At 36.5% G+C, this 16,409-nt stretch overlaps 1 protein-coding gene across 1 annotated transcript in view; it reads right to left on the reverse strand.

The window, feature by feature from the left end:
- The window catches only part of NF1 (neurofibromin 1), a 388,569-nt gene that overhangs the window by 181,074 nt on the left and 191,086 nt on the right, over positions 1-16,409 (reverse strand). Inside the window, exons 13-14 of the mRNA XM_007937345.2 lie at positions 12,455-12,589; positions 3,156-3,269 (exon numbers count right to left, since the gene is read on the reverse strand). Of these exons, the coding sequence (XP_007935536.1) occupies positions 3,156-3,269; positions 12,455-12,589 (249 nt within the window). The remainder of the gene's footprint in view (positions 1-3,155; positions 3,270-12,454; positions 12,590-16,409) is intronic.

The raw sequence follows: 16,409 nt of genomic DNA on the forward strand, positions 1-16,409 counted from the left end.
CTTGCCAGAAATTCTTTTGGAATAGGAAAGATAATCCGTTATTTTTCAAAAATGAGGAAGAGGGGAGCAAATTAGATCTTGCTTTTCATAACAGATTATTCATCTTATAATTTCAATTTACCATAAACTTAAAACTAGAATTTAGTTTGCAGAAGACTAACAAGAATTAAATAATTAAATTTAAATATACAATTAATACACAAACACATTCTTATTACATAAATTAAAACAATGAAATGTATGAAGAGTAAAGCTTGGACTCTTCCTTCAAACAGACCCCACTTTCATCTTAATTCCAGGATGGAATATATATATATATATGGTTGTTCTTTTATTATAAAACATTTCAAACAGAAACAAAGACTAGTACAATGAACCCCCAGTATGCCCATAACCTAGCTTCACATACTATCAACTAATGGCTAATCTTTCATTTTTAAACCCCTTCACCCGCATCAAACCCACCTCTTAATTATCCATCTATTTTGCTTCGCCTCCCATCCCAGTAACCAACAAAGACAATTTCTTTCCCTGTGTAAAGCTTTCCTTGACTAAACAAACCCTTTTATTAAAACTCCAATGATATACTGTTTGGGACAAATAAAGAGAATTATTTTTTCTCTTAAAAAAGCAAGTCAAATAAAGTAAAAATGGATGTACTGATAATCTGCTTCATACTAGAAAAGAATACTGTGTCTAACCTTGGGCCACTTTATAATTTCAAAAGTTATCAATTATATAAGTACCATAATTATATTACCATATTTCAAATACTTCTATTACAATTACTTTTACATATTTAGTAAAAATTGCAATTCACTGTGAGAATCTTCAAAACTTGTAAGTTTACAGCTCTCATATCAAAGAAAAAAGGGTACAACTTAAAATTCAATTTTGCCACTATTGCCCAAAATCTCGTACTCGTACAATTTACTGGTACTTTAGATTTTTTTTTTAAGTGGCAAATTCCTATTTTACATTTGATTGATAAACCATTTAAAATATCAGAAGAGAAAGTGTTAGCCTCCTCCCTGCTTTAGTATGCCTGCTTTTCATGCTCCCTTTTATTTTCCACATATATTTTAATAAAGCTGTAATCATAACATACTCATTTGACATTTCATAAACCTTTTTTCTATATTGCTATGTGATCATCTTTGAATTGATGTTTAGAATTCACCAAGCTGAAATACTGTTACTGAATATTAATAGCCCATTCTCTCACTACTTTGTATTTAGTTTTCCTAGTATTTTCCTAGGAGCTCTGGTAGCACAGTGCCTAAAGCACTTGACTGCTAACCAGAGGGCTGGCGGTTCAAACCCACCAGCCACTCCTCAGAAAGAAGGTTGAGCAATCCTACTTCCGTAGTGATACTGCCTCAGAAACCCAAGAGGGGTCGCTATGAATTGGGGCCGACTCGATGGCACATAACAACAACAACAACAACATTTTCCTATTATAAATCAGAGCAATTTATGTGTAGTCTTTTTTTTTTTCCCCTTTTGAATTGTAGTCACAGAGTATGGAAACTACAGGTCAGAATTATTTGGGCAAAAATATAAATATTCCTGCCAAATAGCCTTTCAAAATAGAATGGAAGGATTTTATTAATCTTTTCAGAGAACCAATTTCCCATCTTACTGATTTTTTCCTACTATCTATTTTCTACTTCACTTATTTCTGCTCTAATCTTTATTATTTCTTCTGGTGACTGTAGGCCTTTTTTTGCTGCTCTTTTTCTAATTGTTAGAGATGTTGGGTTAAGGTGTTGATTTTGGCTCTTCTTTTTTGATGTGTGCATTTATTGCTATAAACTGTCCTGTGATCACTGCTTTTACTGTGTGCCCAAGATTTTGGTATGCTGTGTTTTCATTCTCATTAGATTCAAGGTGCATAAGGTGAACATATACCAGGTAGGTACAATGCTTAGAACAATCAACCATGGGAGAGCAGATGTACAACATCTGCAGCACAGGGAGAAAACTCAGAGAGCAGGAATGCACAGGAAAAAAAGATACGGGGAAAGGGTAACCAGAGGGAGCAAGTGGGAAGAGAGCTGTTACATTACGGGGATAGCAGTCAATATCATGAAACAAAATGTGCGTGAAATGTTGTATGGAAAATGACTTTGCTCTGTAAACTTTGACCCAAATCACTATTAAAAAAAAAAAAAGTAAAGAATATACCAATTTACTCTATAAACTTTCAGCCAAATCACAATTTTTTTAAAAAAAAAGTAAAGAATACAACAATTTATTAGATGAATAACAATGTACACAATATAAAATGAGTGCTTCTACTTGTGTATACATACTATGAGTACTAGAACTTTTTTGGTACACATATTTACTGATGTATACAGTCAGTACAAATAATCAATATGAAAATAATTTTTAATAAAGTCAATTGCATTCATACCCTTTCAGAATGGCTGTAAAGTGTTGGTGAGAATATGGAGAAGTTGGAATCTTCACACACTGTTGGTGTGATATAAAATGATGTTACTGCTCTACCAACTAGTTTGGCAGTTTCTCAAAAAATGAAACAGAGAGTCGCCATATGATCCTGTAATTCAACTCCTAGGCATATACCCAAGAGGTATGCCCACATAAAAAACTGAACAAATGTTCACAGCAGAATTATTCATAACAGTCAAAAGTGGAAATAACCCAAATATCTATCAACTGATGGATGGATAAACAAAATGTGGTATATCCATACAATGGGATATTATCCAGCCATCAAAAGGAATGACATTTGGATACATGCTACAAACATGGATGAAACTTGAAAACATGCTAAGTGAAAGAACCAAGACACAAATGGCCACACATTTTATGATTCTATTTGTATAAATGTCCAGAATATGCAAATCCATAGAAACAGAGATAGATTAATAAAAAATGAATACATATTAAGAGTTTTTTAAAAGTCAACTACAGTTAGAAAATTTAGTTTGTTCAACGTTGTTACTGCATATGACAGAAAACAAGTAAACCCCTTCTTTCTCCATGGAATTTATAAAAGTATATAAAAACAAATACGTCATTTCCAGAAATGATATCTACCTATCACTCACACAAACCACATGCTAAAGAAAACATACGTAATTATGACCTCTCTTTCAAGAGGCCAGAATGAGTTTTTCCTTTACCTCCATTGCTTCCTGAGCGATCTCTGGCATGTGTGACTGTGGGACCAGTTGGACAAGTCCTGTAATTAATTCTGCTGTACTGCCTTGGGTTTCAGGTCCCTGTTTCCTTGGATTCTGCAAGGAAAAATGAAACCATGAGTTCAAAAAAAGATCAATTGCTAGGGGCTGGGACAGAGTGGGGCAGCGTGTGAAACAGGAGTGACAACTAACAGGTACTAGGTTTCTTGACAAAAATATTAGAAGTAGATAGTGATGATGGATGCACAACCTCATCAATATACCCAACCCACTGAACTGCACACTTTGAAATGGTGGATTTTATGACATATGAAATATAACTCAATAGAAATAATTAAAAAAAAAAATTTAAAACTCCTTCTGCAAGATTCCCTAAAGCCACAATTTGTTCATCAATGTAAATTCCTGGACAATGTTCTTCAGTGTTTAGGGAAAAGTCTTATTCAAAAAATTCAAAAACTAAGCATCATATTTTTCAATTAAGAAATTATCTCACTAATACGAAGGGTAAATAATTTTTTTTTCACCACCACTGAACTAGCTACAAAATTGTGACTTGGAACTCACTGGATTTAACATTATAAATGGCTGTGATCAGAGGCAAACAACATACGTGTTGTCTGAGGATCACATGATCATCCTGTACAGACTCTTGATCCAGTAACAAGAATCCGCCCACATCTCCACAGCCAATGTCAAAGGGAAAGCTAGAACCCACACCTCCAGGTATCTATACTTCATTCCTTTTCATTATGGGAAAAAACAATGTATATAAATATGAATACCTACCTACTTATTGAGTAACTACTATAATCTGAAAGCATTATTCATATTTCAAGAACATAAGGCTTATTTAAGTGAGGCCAATGTAACTTGTGTTCATATTTTATGTTGCCAACTACTGATTCTTCTCCATTATAATGATTAAGGTAAGCCTTTACCTCAGTATATCTGTAATCCAAAACTGTTAGCATATTTTCTAACATTTTATATTTACTCATTCATAACCCAGTAACATTTATTGAACACCAAAGATACAATAATGAAAAAAGAAAATGTGCTTCCGATGCTATTCTGTATAGTCTGATGGATAAAACTGACACCAATAAAATAATCAGACCACCATGTGTAAAACTGTAAATGAAGTAAGAGCTGTGAAGGTATATGGCTGTTATAAAAGCTGTAATAGGGAAATACTACCAACTCAGAGAGCCTTCCTTAGGAGAATGATAACGACTTAGAATTCACAGGAATTACTACATGATGAGGAGAAAAAACAACCTAAGCAAAGGGAATGTGAAGTGCAAGAGTGGGCATGGAAAAATGTGGTAAGTTAGAGGGACCGAAAAAAAAGGCCATCAAGACTAAAGTGGAGAAGAAAAAGGAAAGCATGATGTTAAATGTGGCAGAAGTGACGGGTAGGAGTCAGACTGCATGACCCTGTAGACCTAATTGGAGTTTTCTGGTTTTTCTCCTAAGAGCAATTTCATGTAACAGCTTTTAAACAGCAGGCTTGATCAGATTTGCTTTCGAAAAAAAGCACCATCACTTTAGTGTAAGTAACTACTAGAAGGTAAGAAAGAATAAAAGCAAAGCAAAATTGAAAAATTGAGAGCAACATGGATTATTACAGAGATGGTAAAAACAGAAAATGATAAAATGATATTACTTTATAAATACTATGATTGAGGCTAAATCAAAAACTCACTGCCATCAAGTTGATTCCAATTCATAGCAAGCTCCACTGAGTTTCCAAGGCGGTAATCTTCACAGAAGTAGATTGTCCCATATTCCTTCTGTGGAGCAGCTGATGAAACTGAATCACCAGCCTTCTGGTTAGCAGTCAAATGTCTCAGGCACTGCGCCACCAGAGCTCCTCATGGTTCAGACTACTAATCATTCCCACACTTCCTTCTATTTACCAATATTTAGACATTTTATAAATATGAAATAATTGAATATTTACAACAAATCTTTCACTAATTTAACTCACCTATGGTTACTCTGAAGGTCCCTGGGTGGCACAAATGGTTGACATACAACTACTAACCAAGGACTACTGATTTAAAAGTTGGCAGTTTGAACCCACCCAGCAGTATCACTGAAGAAAAGTCCTGGCAATCTGCTTCCATAAAGATTACAACCAAGAAAACCCTAGGAAGCAGTTCTACTTTGTAACACATGGGGCCTCTGAGAGTGGAAACCTACTCAAATGGCAACAAGTTTTGTTTTGGGTTGATGGTGGGGGTGCTGCGGGGGGTGTTTTACATTGAGAAGAGTTTTTTAACCACTAGATGGCAGCAGAGAAAATAATTTCAATTTTAAATGACCACTTGGTAAATTTTAAACATAAAAAATACCAAGTTTTGCTTAAACTCTTGCTCTTCAAACAACACAGAATGCACCACATCTTAGGTACGTTCTTTGAACCTGAACAACAGTGAAAAGAGAATGATACTAGTATCATAAGCATTAACACAAGTAACTTGAGCTCTGAAACAGAATGTGGAGGAAGGGTATTTTATTACTTTTAGTTTCACTAATAAATGTTATAGAATTTCTCTGTTTCTAGCTAGTTAATCTATTAGATTCACTAAGTGTCTCAAATCTGGATGGGCTTTTCAAAGAGTTAAAACTATGGTCTCTTGGGATCACTTGAGATCACTGAATCTTCTCTCTGCCCTGTGTCTCTCCTCTGATCTCTCCAGAAAAAAAAAAAAAAAAAAAACTTACATAGACATCTTATAATCTCAGAGGATTTGTAAAACTCTTGAAACCACAGACATCAAGTTATTGACACTTGCATTATAGTATATAAAAGGATACCATCAAAATGCAAAGTACCTGTGGTAGTTAAGATAATGTATCAAATTGGCTGGGCCTGGTTGAGTGGCTGAGCAGCTGGTTGTAGTCATTCCCCATGATGAGACTGGCTATCGATTCCACGGTGGAATCTGCTGCAAGCAGCTGAGTAGCTGCCTTAGGGATGTGGTCTGCTTCCAGTATATTAGGAGAAGCTTTAGGAATGGTCTGCAGCTTTTTGGCATGCTTAGACCCTGCGTGTAACCAAGTCTTTATTCAGTAGCCTGTCATGCCCCGCCAATCTTGAGACTTTGTCTGGTCTTGAACTACTGGCTTGCCATGTTGCTGGATAATCTTGGGACTGTGCCTTTTCACTTGTCAACCTTGGGTTTGTCAGCCTCAGAAGCTGCCTGAGTTAAGAAAAGCCTCCAGCTTCAGTGGGCTGGGAGCAAGAGGCAGAGCTGAAGCCCAAGGTAGAGGGGCTTTCACCCAGTCCCTAGAGCTGGCACTTTGAACTCAAGACTTCTAGCCTCCTAAACAGTAAGGGAATAAACTATTTGTTAAAGCCACCCATTTGTGGTATTTTCGGTTAGAGGAGCACAAAATAACCAAAACAGCACCTTAGTATAAAGCAGTAAAGAAATCCCTATTGGTGCTGCTCTTCAGGGACTGGACAAATCAAATCACCCTAACACTTAAATACAGTGCCTAAGGCACTTGACTGCTAACCAGAAGGCTGGCGGTTCAAACCCACCAGCCACTCCTCAGAAGGAAGGCTGGGCAATCTACTTCCATAGTGATACTGCCTTGAAAACCCAAGGAGGGGTGACTATGAGTCAGGTCTGACTCCATAGCACATAACAACAACAACAACAACAACAAATGAACTTCACAATATTTAACTATTATATGTTGCACATTAACATCACTGATGTTAACTGTATTTTACTAATTGTAATAATGTTGTTGTCGTTAGGTGTCAGTGAGTCAGCTCTGACTCACAGCCACCCCGTGTACAACAGAATGTAACGCTGCCCAATCCTGCACAATCCTCACTGTATTTGCTATGCTTTAGCCCACTGCTGCAGCCACTATGTCAATCCATCGCATTGAGGGTCTTCCCCTTTACACTGACCATCCACTTTACCAAGCATGATAACCCTCTCCAGGGACCATCCCTTCTGACAACATGACCAAAGTTCATGAGACAAAGACTGGCCACTTTCGCTTTGAAGGAGCATTCTGTCTGTACCTCTTCAAGCCATATGTGTTCATTCTTCTCAGAGTCCATGATATTTTCAGTATTTTTTGCCAACACACAATTCAAATGCATCATTTCTTCTTCGGTCTTCCTTATTCATTGTCCCACTTTCACATGCACATGATGCAACTGAAAATACCATGGTTTGGGTCAGGTACACCTTAGTCTTCAAATTGACATCTTTGCTCCTTGGCACTATAAAGCGATCTTTTGCAGCAGATTTGTCCGTGCAATACATCTGCATCCCCTGATTTCTTGACTGTTGCTTCCATGGGTGCTGATAGTGGATCCAAGTGAATTGAAATCCTTGACAATGTCAATCTTTTTTCCATTTATCATGATGTTGCTTACTGGTCCAAGTTGGAAGGACTTTTGTTTTCTTTATGTTGAGGAAAACTCCATACTGAAGGCTGTATGTAGTCTTTGATCTTCATCAGTAAGTGCTTCAAGTCTTCTTTACTTTCAGCAAGCAGGTTGTATCATCTACATCTGCAGGTTGTTAATGAGTCTTCCTCCAATCCTGATGCCATGTTCTTCTTCATACAGTCTAGCTTCTCAGATTATTTGCTCAGCACACAAACTGAGTTAAGTACAGTGAAAGGATACACCCCTGATGCACAACTTTCCTGATTTTAAACCATGCAATATCCCTTTGTTCTGTTTGAATGACTGCTTCTTGGTCTATATACAGGTTCCTCATGAGCACAATTGTTCTGGAATTCCCATTCTTCACAATGTTACCAATAATTTGTTATGCATAGTCAAAGGCTTCTGTTCAGATCTTTTATCATTTCTTCCATTCACTTTAGCTACTATCCATTCAAGAGCAAGTTTCAGAGTCCTTTCTGACATCCATTTTGGTCTTTTCTTCATATATCATGTTCTGGTATTCTCTAGTTTCAGCCAAGATCCACCTGACATTAGCAATGTCTCTCTCTCCCTGCTCTCTTCTGAATCCAGCTTGAATTTCTAGAAATTCCCTGTCAATATGCTGCTGCAAGCATTTTTGAATTATCTTTAAGAAAATTCTACTTGCATGTGATATTAATGATACTGTTTGATAATTTCCACATTCTGTTGGATCACCTTTCTTTGCAATGGGCACAAATATTGATCTCTTCCAGTTGGTTGGCCAGGTAGCTGTCTTCCATATTTCTTGGCATAAATGAGTAAGTGACTCCAGTGCTGCATCTGTTTGTTGGAACATCTCAATGGGTATTCCATCAATTTCTGGAGCCTTGTATTTCACCAATTCTTTCAATGAATCTTGGACTTCTTTCAATACCATGGCTGAATGTCAACCAATTCTTTCTGGAACAGTGACAATGTATATTAATTCCATCATCTTTCATGCTTCCTTCACTGTTCAGTATTTTGCCCTTAGAATCCTTCAATACTGCACACCTTGAGGCTTGACTTTTTTCTTCAGTTCTTTCAGTTTCTGAAATGCTGAGCATGTTCTTCCCTTCTGGTTTTCTAATTACAGGTCTTTACATATTTTATTATAATACTTCAGCTGTCTCTCAAATTGCCTTTTGAAATCTTTTGTTCAGTTCTTTTATGTTATCATTTCTTCCATTTGCTTTAGCTACTATCCATTCAAGAGTAAGCTTCGGAGTCTCCTCTGACATCCATTTTTGTCTTTGTGTTTCTAATGACCATGTAAGATGTTCTTGATGTCATTCCACAATTTGTCTGGTCTTTGGTCACTGGTGTTCAATCCATCAAATCATTTCTTCAGATTGTCTTTAAATTCAGGTGGTATATAATCAAGGTCATATTTCACCTCTCGTGGACTTATTTTTTTTTTTTCAGCTTCAATTTGCACTTGCATAGGAACAGAGGATGGTCTGTGCAAAAACAGCAAGGAGGTCACATGTTCTGACCTCCTCTAATCCCACAAGAGGAAGGCAGAATCACCATCAACAGCACAAGGCCTATTACTGCAAGGACAGACATGCTGCCTCCCTCCAGCCCTTTCACCAACCGTTCCTCCCAAAGCACCCACCACCTCTTTCCTGGGTTCAATAATTCGCTGCAGTGGCCACACAGAACTTACAGATTATAGAGTTTATTAGGGAAGCACCAGGCTACAATTCAAGTTCAGAAAAACGCTCAGTCTCTCTCCCAGCCCACCATCTCTCAGCCAAGTCTCTCACAGTCTCTCCCCCAGCAGTGCATGTCCCTCGGTGTCTTACTCAGCAACGCATGTCTCTTGCGTCTCTTTTCCAGCAGCACGTCTTCCTCAACCAGCAGTCAGAGAGAGTTCTGCCTCTAGGAGGCCTCCTTTTGAGCTTGGCAGAGTAGCCAAACCAACCAATCATAACAATAGAATTCTAAGCACCTGAGAGAGACCCTCCCATAACACTGCATTGTGCCACGCCCAACAGAAATAACCCAGGTGGATAACATTTACAATCAGGAGCTCCTCAGTTGCTCATTCCACCACTGAATTTACAATGACTTATGGGTAGAAAAGCCATACTAAGTAATTTACTACACTGCAGTCTGTCCCTCAGTCAGTTCCTGGCTTTGTTCTCACTGATAACATTAAGTGTCTCCATCACCTCTTTCCACAGATGCAGTCAATTTGACTCCTGTGTATTCCATCTGGCAAGGTCCATGTGTAGTCACTTTTCACGTTTTTGAAAAAGTATCTGCAATGAATAAGTTGTCAGTCTTGCAAAATTCTATCATGTGGTCTCTGTTATTTTTTCTAACGCCAAGGTCATATTTTCCAACTACTGATGCTTCTTTGTTTCCAGCTTTTTCATTGCAATACCAGTAATAATCAATATATCATGATTGCATGTTTGGTTAATTTCAGACTGCAAAAGTTGGTAAAAATCTTCAATTTCTTCATCTTTGGCTTTAATGATTGGGGTATAAATTTGAATATAGTAGTATTAACTGCTCCTTTTTGTAGGCATATGGTTATTATCCTACAACTGACAGCAATGTATTTCAAAATACACCTTGAAATGTTCTTTTTGACAACGAATGTGATGCCATTCCTCTTGAGTGTGTCATTCCCAGTCTTGTAGCCCATATAACTGTCGGATTCAAAATCGCCAACACCAGTCCACTTTAGCTCACTAATGCCTAGAACAGCAATCTTTGTGCATTCCATTTCATTTTTGACAACTCCCGATTTTCCTAGATTCATACTTTGTTCATTCTATGTTCCAATTATTAATAAATGTCTACAGCTGTTGCTTCTCATTTTGAGTCATGCCACATCAGCAAATGAAGGTCCAGAAAATATAACTCTATCCACATCGTTAAGGTCAACTCTACTTTCAGAAGGCATCTCTTGTCCAGTTATATTTTGAGTGCCTTCTAACCTAAGGCACTCATCTTTCACCAGTATATCAGGCAATGTTCCACTGCTATTTATAAGGTTTTCAGTGGCCAACTTTTTCAGAAGTGAATGGCCTCATCCTTCTTCCCAGTCTGCTTTAGTCTAAAAGCTCACTGAAACTTCTCGACCATGGGTGACCACCCTGTATTTGAAATATCAGCGGCATAGCTACCAGCATCACAGCAACATCCAAGCCACTACAGTGTAACGAGCTGACAGATGAGTGGTGAAATTGTGATAATAGTCAACATTTAGTTAGGGCTTATTATGTGCTAGGCAATTTTCCTAAAAGCGTAATATGTACTCAATCTTCTTAATAACATCTGAGGCAGGAACTATGATTATCTCAATATTATAAATCATAAAACTAAGGCACAAAGAGTTTAAGGTACCCAGATCACACAGCAAGTATGCAGTCTATCTCCAGAGCCCCTGCTTTTAATCACTTTATATAATAACTATCACTCTAACATCTGTTAGGATCCTAATTACTCTGTATCGAATGATGTTTCTCAGGAGTCTAACCAGCTGAGGCAGAAAGAGCAGAGTTGAGACAATAAATGAGTACTAATCATACCCATTTTCATCTCCTTCTCTTTCTAATACAGTATTTGCAGGCAGAGGCAATGATACTAAAAGGCTGATAGCAGGAAGAAGAAAGGAGAACAAAAAACTAAATTGCTTAGCAATAGCAACTGGCAATTTTTTAAAAAGTCCCTGCAGAAATAGAAAGCACTGTAATTTACGGTTGCATCACTGCTTCTATCCCATCGATGTCACTCCCACCATCCATCCAAGGATTATACTTGAATAGCAATAACCTGGTAACAAGGTAAGGATAGAATTTCTCACCCAAGTATGTTAGTTTAATGATAGGGAAAATTAAGAAGAAAGGTTAAAAAATCTGACCAAATTTGCAGGGGACATCAAGCTCAGTCGGCATAATATACTACACAAACACACTGTTCTACATCCTACTTTGGTGAGTACCGAATGGGGTATTAAAAGCTTGCAAATGGCCATCTAGTTGCAACAATAGGTCTCTTCTCATCTAGAGCAAAGAAGAATGAAGAAAACAAAACCAAAGACGTATGGAAACAATTAGCCCAAGGGACTAGTAGACTATGCAATCCTCAGCCTATATGACCACGAGACCAGAAGAATTAGAAGGTGCCCAGCTACCACTGTCAACCACCCAGAAAGATTATAGAAGATTCTGCAGAGAGTGGGAGAACAATGTGGAACAAAACTCAGAATCATAGAAAAGATCAGGTTTACTAGTCTGACAGCCTGGTGAGACCCCAGAGACTATGGCCCCTAGTCAGCCCTCAGGCCTGGACTTGAACTCACTCCCATTTTGCCAGAGCAAAACAAGAGACAGACATATAGGGTGAACATTTACATCAGCTACATACACTCCTTAGAGCAATCAATTGTGGGACAAGAGAAAGGCAGTGTGTGTACAGGGAGATAGCTCAGGAGGCAGGAATGCATAGGAAAGAAGAATATGTGGAAGAGATAACTACAGAGAGGAAGTAGGAAGGGAGCTGTTACATTGTGGGAAATTGCAGTCAATGTCATGAAGCAAAATGTGTATGAACTGCTGTATGGAAAATGAATTTGCTCTGTGAACTTTCACCCAAATCACAATAAAAATTTTAAAAAGAAATCGGACCAAATTATATTAGCATTCTCTGTAATTTCATTTCCTTTGGGATAAAACTTAGGTTTCAGGTACAATCAGAAAGGGTTAACAAGTGCTCTTGGGCCAACAATTTTATTTCCTTGGTCTTGGCATTTGTTAAACCAAATTAATTCTGTGTGATAATTCCACAGTATTTCAAAAAGTATACTTACACAAAGCAGGAGCTTCGGATCTGCATGAATCAATTTCACCATGGATAAGAGAAGGTATTTATAACTTCTTGTCTCCAGGTCTGTAGGTTTTTCTTTAAATTTAAGGCTTGTTACTTTCTCTTTAAATGTAAGACTCTAAAAACAGAAACAAAACACATCATCTTGTAAGAAGATATCAAGCTCAGAATAATGACTATCCGACTTCTTAAAGTGAATCTTTTGGTTAAAAAAAAAAAAAATTTGAAAAAGGAATAAGAACTATTTTATACTACCAAATGTATAGTATTAATAAAAACACTTAATAGTAAGATTAATATTCTTAAACTTAAAAATGAAAATTATTTGTTTTACCATTTACTTTATTCTTATATAATCTAGCTAACAAAGTTTAAGTAAAAATCTGTTAACATACTATACACTTTATTATCAGGTTGACTCCTATGTAAAAAATTATTTTCTAAAATGTGAAAACATTAGGGAGAAAAACATCTTGTCTATAGTTCTCACAAAAACATAGGCATTTAATAAACACACACACAGAAATATGCAACTATTACATAGAATTGAAAATATTGTCAATTCTAAGACACATTAGTTTATATACCAAAAGGAATGAAAAAATGAAATTATAAGACACCGTAATAAATATGGTGATGTATCCCTTACAAGTAAAAAACAAGTAAAAACATGTACTTCTTAGAATTGATAAGCTATGTTATACAACTGATCTATTCAACAGTTTAACTCTAAGTTTTGCTTTTTCCTTCAATGGCATTCCATCTCAAGTTACAGAATGCCTTTTGCCTGAATAACACTGATAAAACAGAAAAAGAACTCTGAGAAAGATTAAATCATGGAAAATATGTGCAACTATAGCGATATTATGGTGAACTAAAATAATTAACTATGCATATTATTCAACCAAAAATCCAACAATTATACTCTAGATCTAATAATTTTCTCTCCTTATAATACATTTCTGATTTTAACATTTATGTCTTTATGTAAGCATATATGTAAACTTATAGGCAGTAGAATATCCAGTATCTATATACCCATAATAAAAATGTCCAGTAAACAAGTCTGTTTTTCAAATACCAAAAGTAGAGATACATTTCTGTAACACCCAGCAGCTACTCTCAGTGTTTAAGTGTAAGAAATGCACACTATTATGTCCAGGAATACTGACGGGTTTTCGTCCTCAGAGGGGAAGAACAGCTAATGGGCATATTTATGTTCAAGAATGTCATTAAACCAAAACCAAACCCAATGCCATCGAGTCAATTCCAACTCATAGTGACCCTTTTAGGATAGACTAGAAATGACTCCTAGATTCCCAAGGTTGTAAATCTTTATAGAAGCCGACTGCCTCATCTTTCTTCCACAGAGCAGCTGGTAGGTTCAAACCACTAACCTTTTGGTCAGTGGCCCAATGCTTTAACCACTATGCCACCAGAGTGCCTTAGAACTAGAAAAGAGAAATAATTTAAAATGACAAATATTGTTTGCTTTTATATTTATAGTACCAAGGCAAATGTTTTACCAAATGTATTTAGTAAATTGTTTTTATTTTCATTCGAAGTGTGATAGTGGGAGCTGTGTGTCAACTTGGCTGGACCACAATTCTGTGTGTTTTAAGCAGTTGTGATGTGGTTATTCCCACGATGGGATCAGATGAGTATGTTCTGAGCAGTCAATCCGTTGAAAGGGAGTTTCCCTAGGGGTATGGCCTGCTTCCAGTATATTTATGGACATCCTGGGAAAAGAGACATTCTTCTGTGGATCGGGATTCTGTTGTGCTGCCTTCAACTGTCTGTGAGCGAACAATCCACCATTCGGCCTGGAGATCTTGGATTCATCATTCGATGGAGGCAACAGCCAGTATACTGCCTGCCAACCTTGAGCTCCTCAGCCCCTGTAGCTGCAAGAGTTGGGAAAAGCCTCCAGACTGATGTTTGATCCAAGGACTTTGGACTTGCCAGCGTCTATAAATGTGTGAGTCATTTTCCTAAGATAAATTTCTCTTTCTCTCTATATATACGCTTTACTGGTTTTGTTTCTCTAGAGAACCCAGTTTAACACACTAAGTCAAGGCAAAACCTTACATAAAGATGAAACTTTTCACTAAACAAATTTATTAACTAATCTATAACTAAGTATAACTATCAAACTATTCCTCTCCGATGTAGCCATTGCACAGGAACAATTAGCAAATATGAGGATTCTTTTCTATTTAGTAATAATTTGCAAAATGTAAATACTAATTTAATTATGTCATCTTTTTATCACAGGTATCTGCATGTAAATTTTGTTCCAGTATGACTAAGTAATATGAAATACAAGCCTTAAGAAAGTCTTCAATTTATTCAATGACCTTTTCATTTAATGACCATTAGTGGGTTACACATAGTCAGGAAAAACTTGTTAAAGAAATGTACTTCTTAATTAGAAAATTTAAGAAAAAGTAATTCATTTATTAATTTATTAACTTGTCTTCCATACTATAGATACTAGTAGGACTCCACACTGGTATATAAGCTTTGGCAGAACAAGAGAGGTAGGCACGTCCAGTAAAAACTTCAAGAACCAGAGATTTATCCAGATATCTATTAAAGGCTAAAATCATTTATTAACTTAAGCATGACTGAATTACAGGTATGTAATTGCTGGGCCAGGGTCTCCATTGTAAGACACAAAATATGCAGAAATTATGCATGTGAAACTCATACATGAGTTATTAGCTGACTTGGATTTTAATAAAAGCAAAGATGACCTTATTTTTAAAATAATATATGATTAGTGCTGAAACAAACCTTTCAAATTTTTTTAAAAGTACAAAAAAGAAAAGCTATGGCTCGGTAGTTGATATGAAAAAGACTGAAACGTTTAAATGACTAAAAGCTCAATGTAATTTATCAACATAACAGAAACATAGTGTCCAGACAGAGCAAGTTAATAGCTCTTATTCCTGTTTAGACTGGATCTAGAACACTAAATCAGATCTTAACATAGCATTTTTTTTTTTTTTAAAGGTGTCAGGTTTAATATTTTCTTGATGAGAAGCATATCCGACAGAAAAAGGTTTTGAAAATCATGTTAAATAAGGGATTCATTCAGTCATTCAACAAATCTCACTCATTCACTCACTCACTGCCATCAAGTCGGATGCTACTCATAGCGACCCCTCCTTGGGTTTTTCCGAGGCAGAATCACTACAGAAGTAGATTGCCCAATATTCCTTCCAAGGAGTGGCCGGTGGGTTTGAACCACCAGCCTTCTGGTTAGCAGTTAAATGCCTTAGGCACTATGCCACCAGACCTCCTATTCAAAAAATATGTGTATCAAATGCCTACTATGTGCCAGAAACTGTTCTAGGGGATACGTATCCAAAGTTGAACAAGTAAGACAAAACTCCTGCTTTTATCAAGCTAGTATGTGAAGGCAGACAGCTGAGGAACCTGATAAAGACACTAGATAGAGAAATTATGGAAACTCAGAACTCTAGTTGACCTTCACTACCATATGACTACTTAAAATTCATTTAACATTCTTTAGGCCTCAGTTTCCTTAGCTGTATAAACACATCCAGCAAAGCATACACACACTTACACACTCTTAAAAAAAAGTTAGAAGTATAAAGTTCCTTCCAATGCTGAAATTACATAAAATTTTATGAAAGAGAAAAAGATACCCATAAGGGTACAGGATAATGTTATTCAAATATCTGCAGTGTTGTCTTATGGGAAAATCAGAAGTGTCCTATAGACCTCCAAAAAAAGAAAAGGTCAATGAGAGCTGAGAGTGATAAGAACATGATTCTATTTTGGCTAAAGAAAAATATGTTCTAACAATTAGCTTTTTCTAACAAGTAACTCATCTGTCTCCAAAATCCAGAGTGGTTTTAATGCATACAAACACAGATATTATTTCATTTTTTTACAGACTGAACTTTTTT

The sequence above is a fragment of the Orycteropus afer genome, unplaced genomic scaffold, assembly GCF_000298275.1.
Source record: "Orycteropus afer afer isolate SDZICR_OR568_19922 unplaced genomic scaffold, OryAfe1.0 scaffold00042, whole genome shotgun sequence".
NCBI lineage: Eukaryota > Metazoa > Chordata > Mammalia > Tubulidentata > Orycteropodidae > Orycteropus > Orycteropus afer.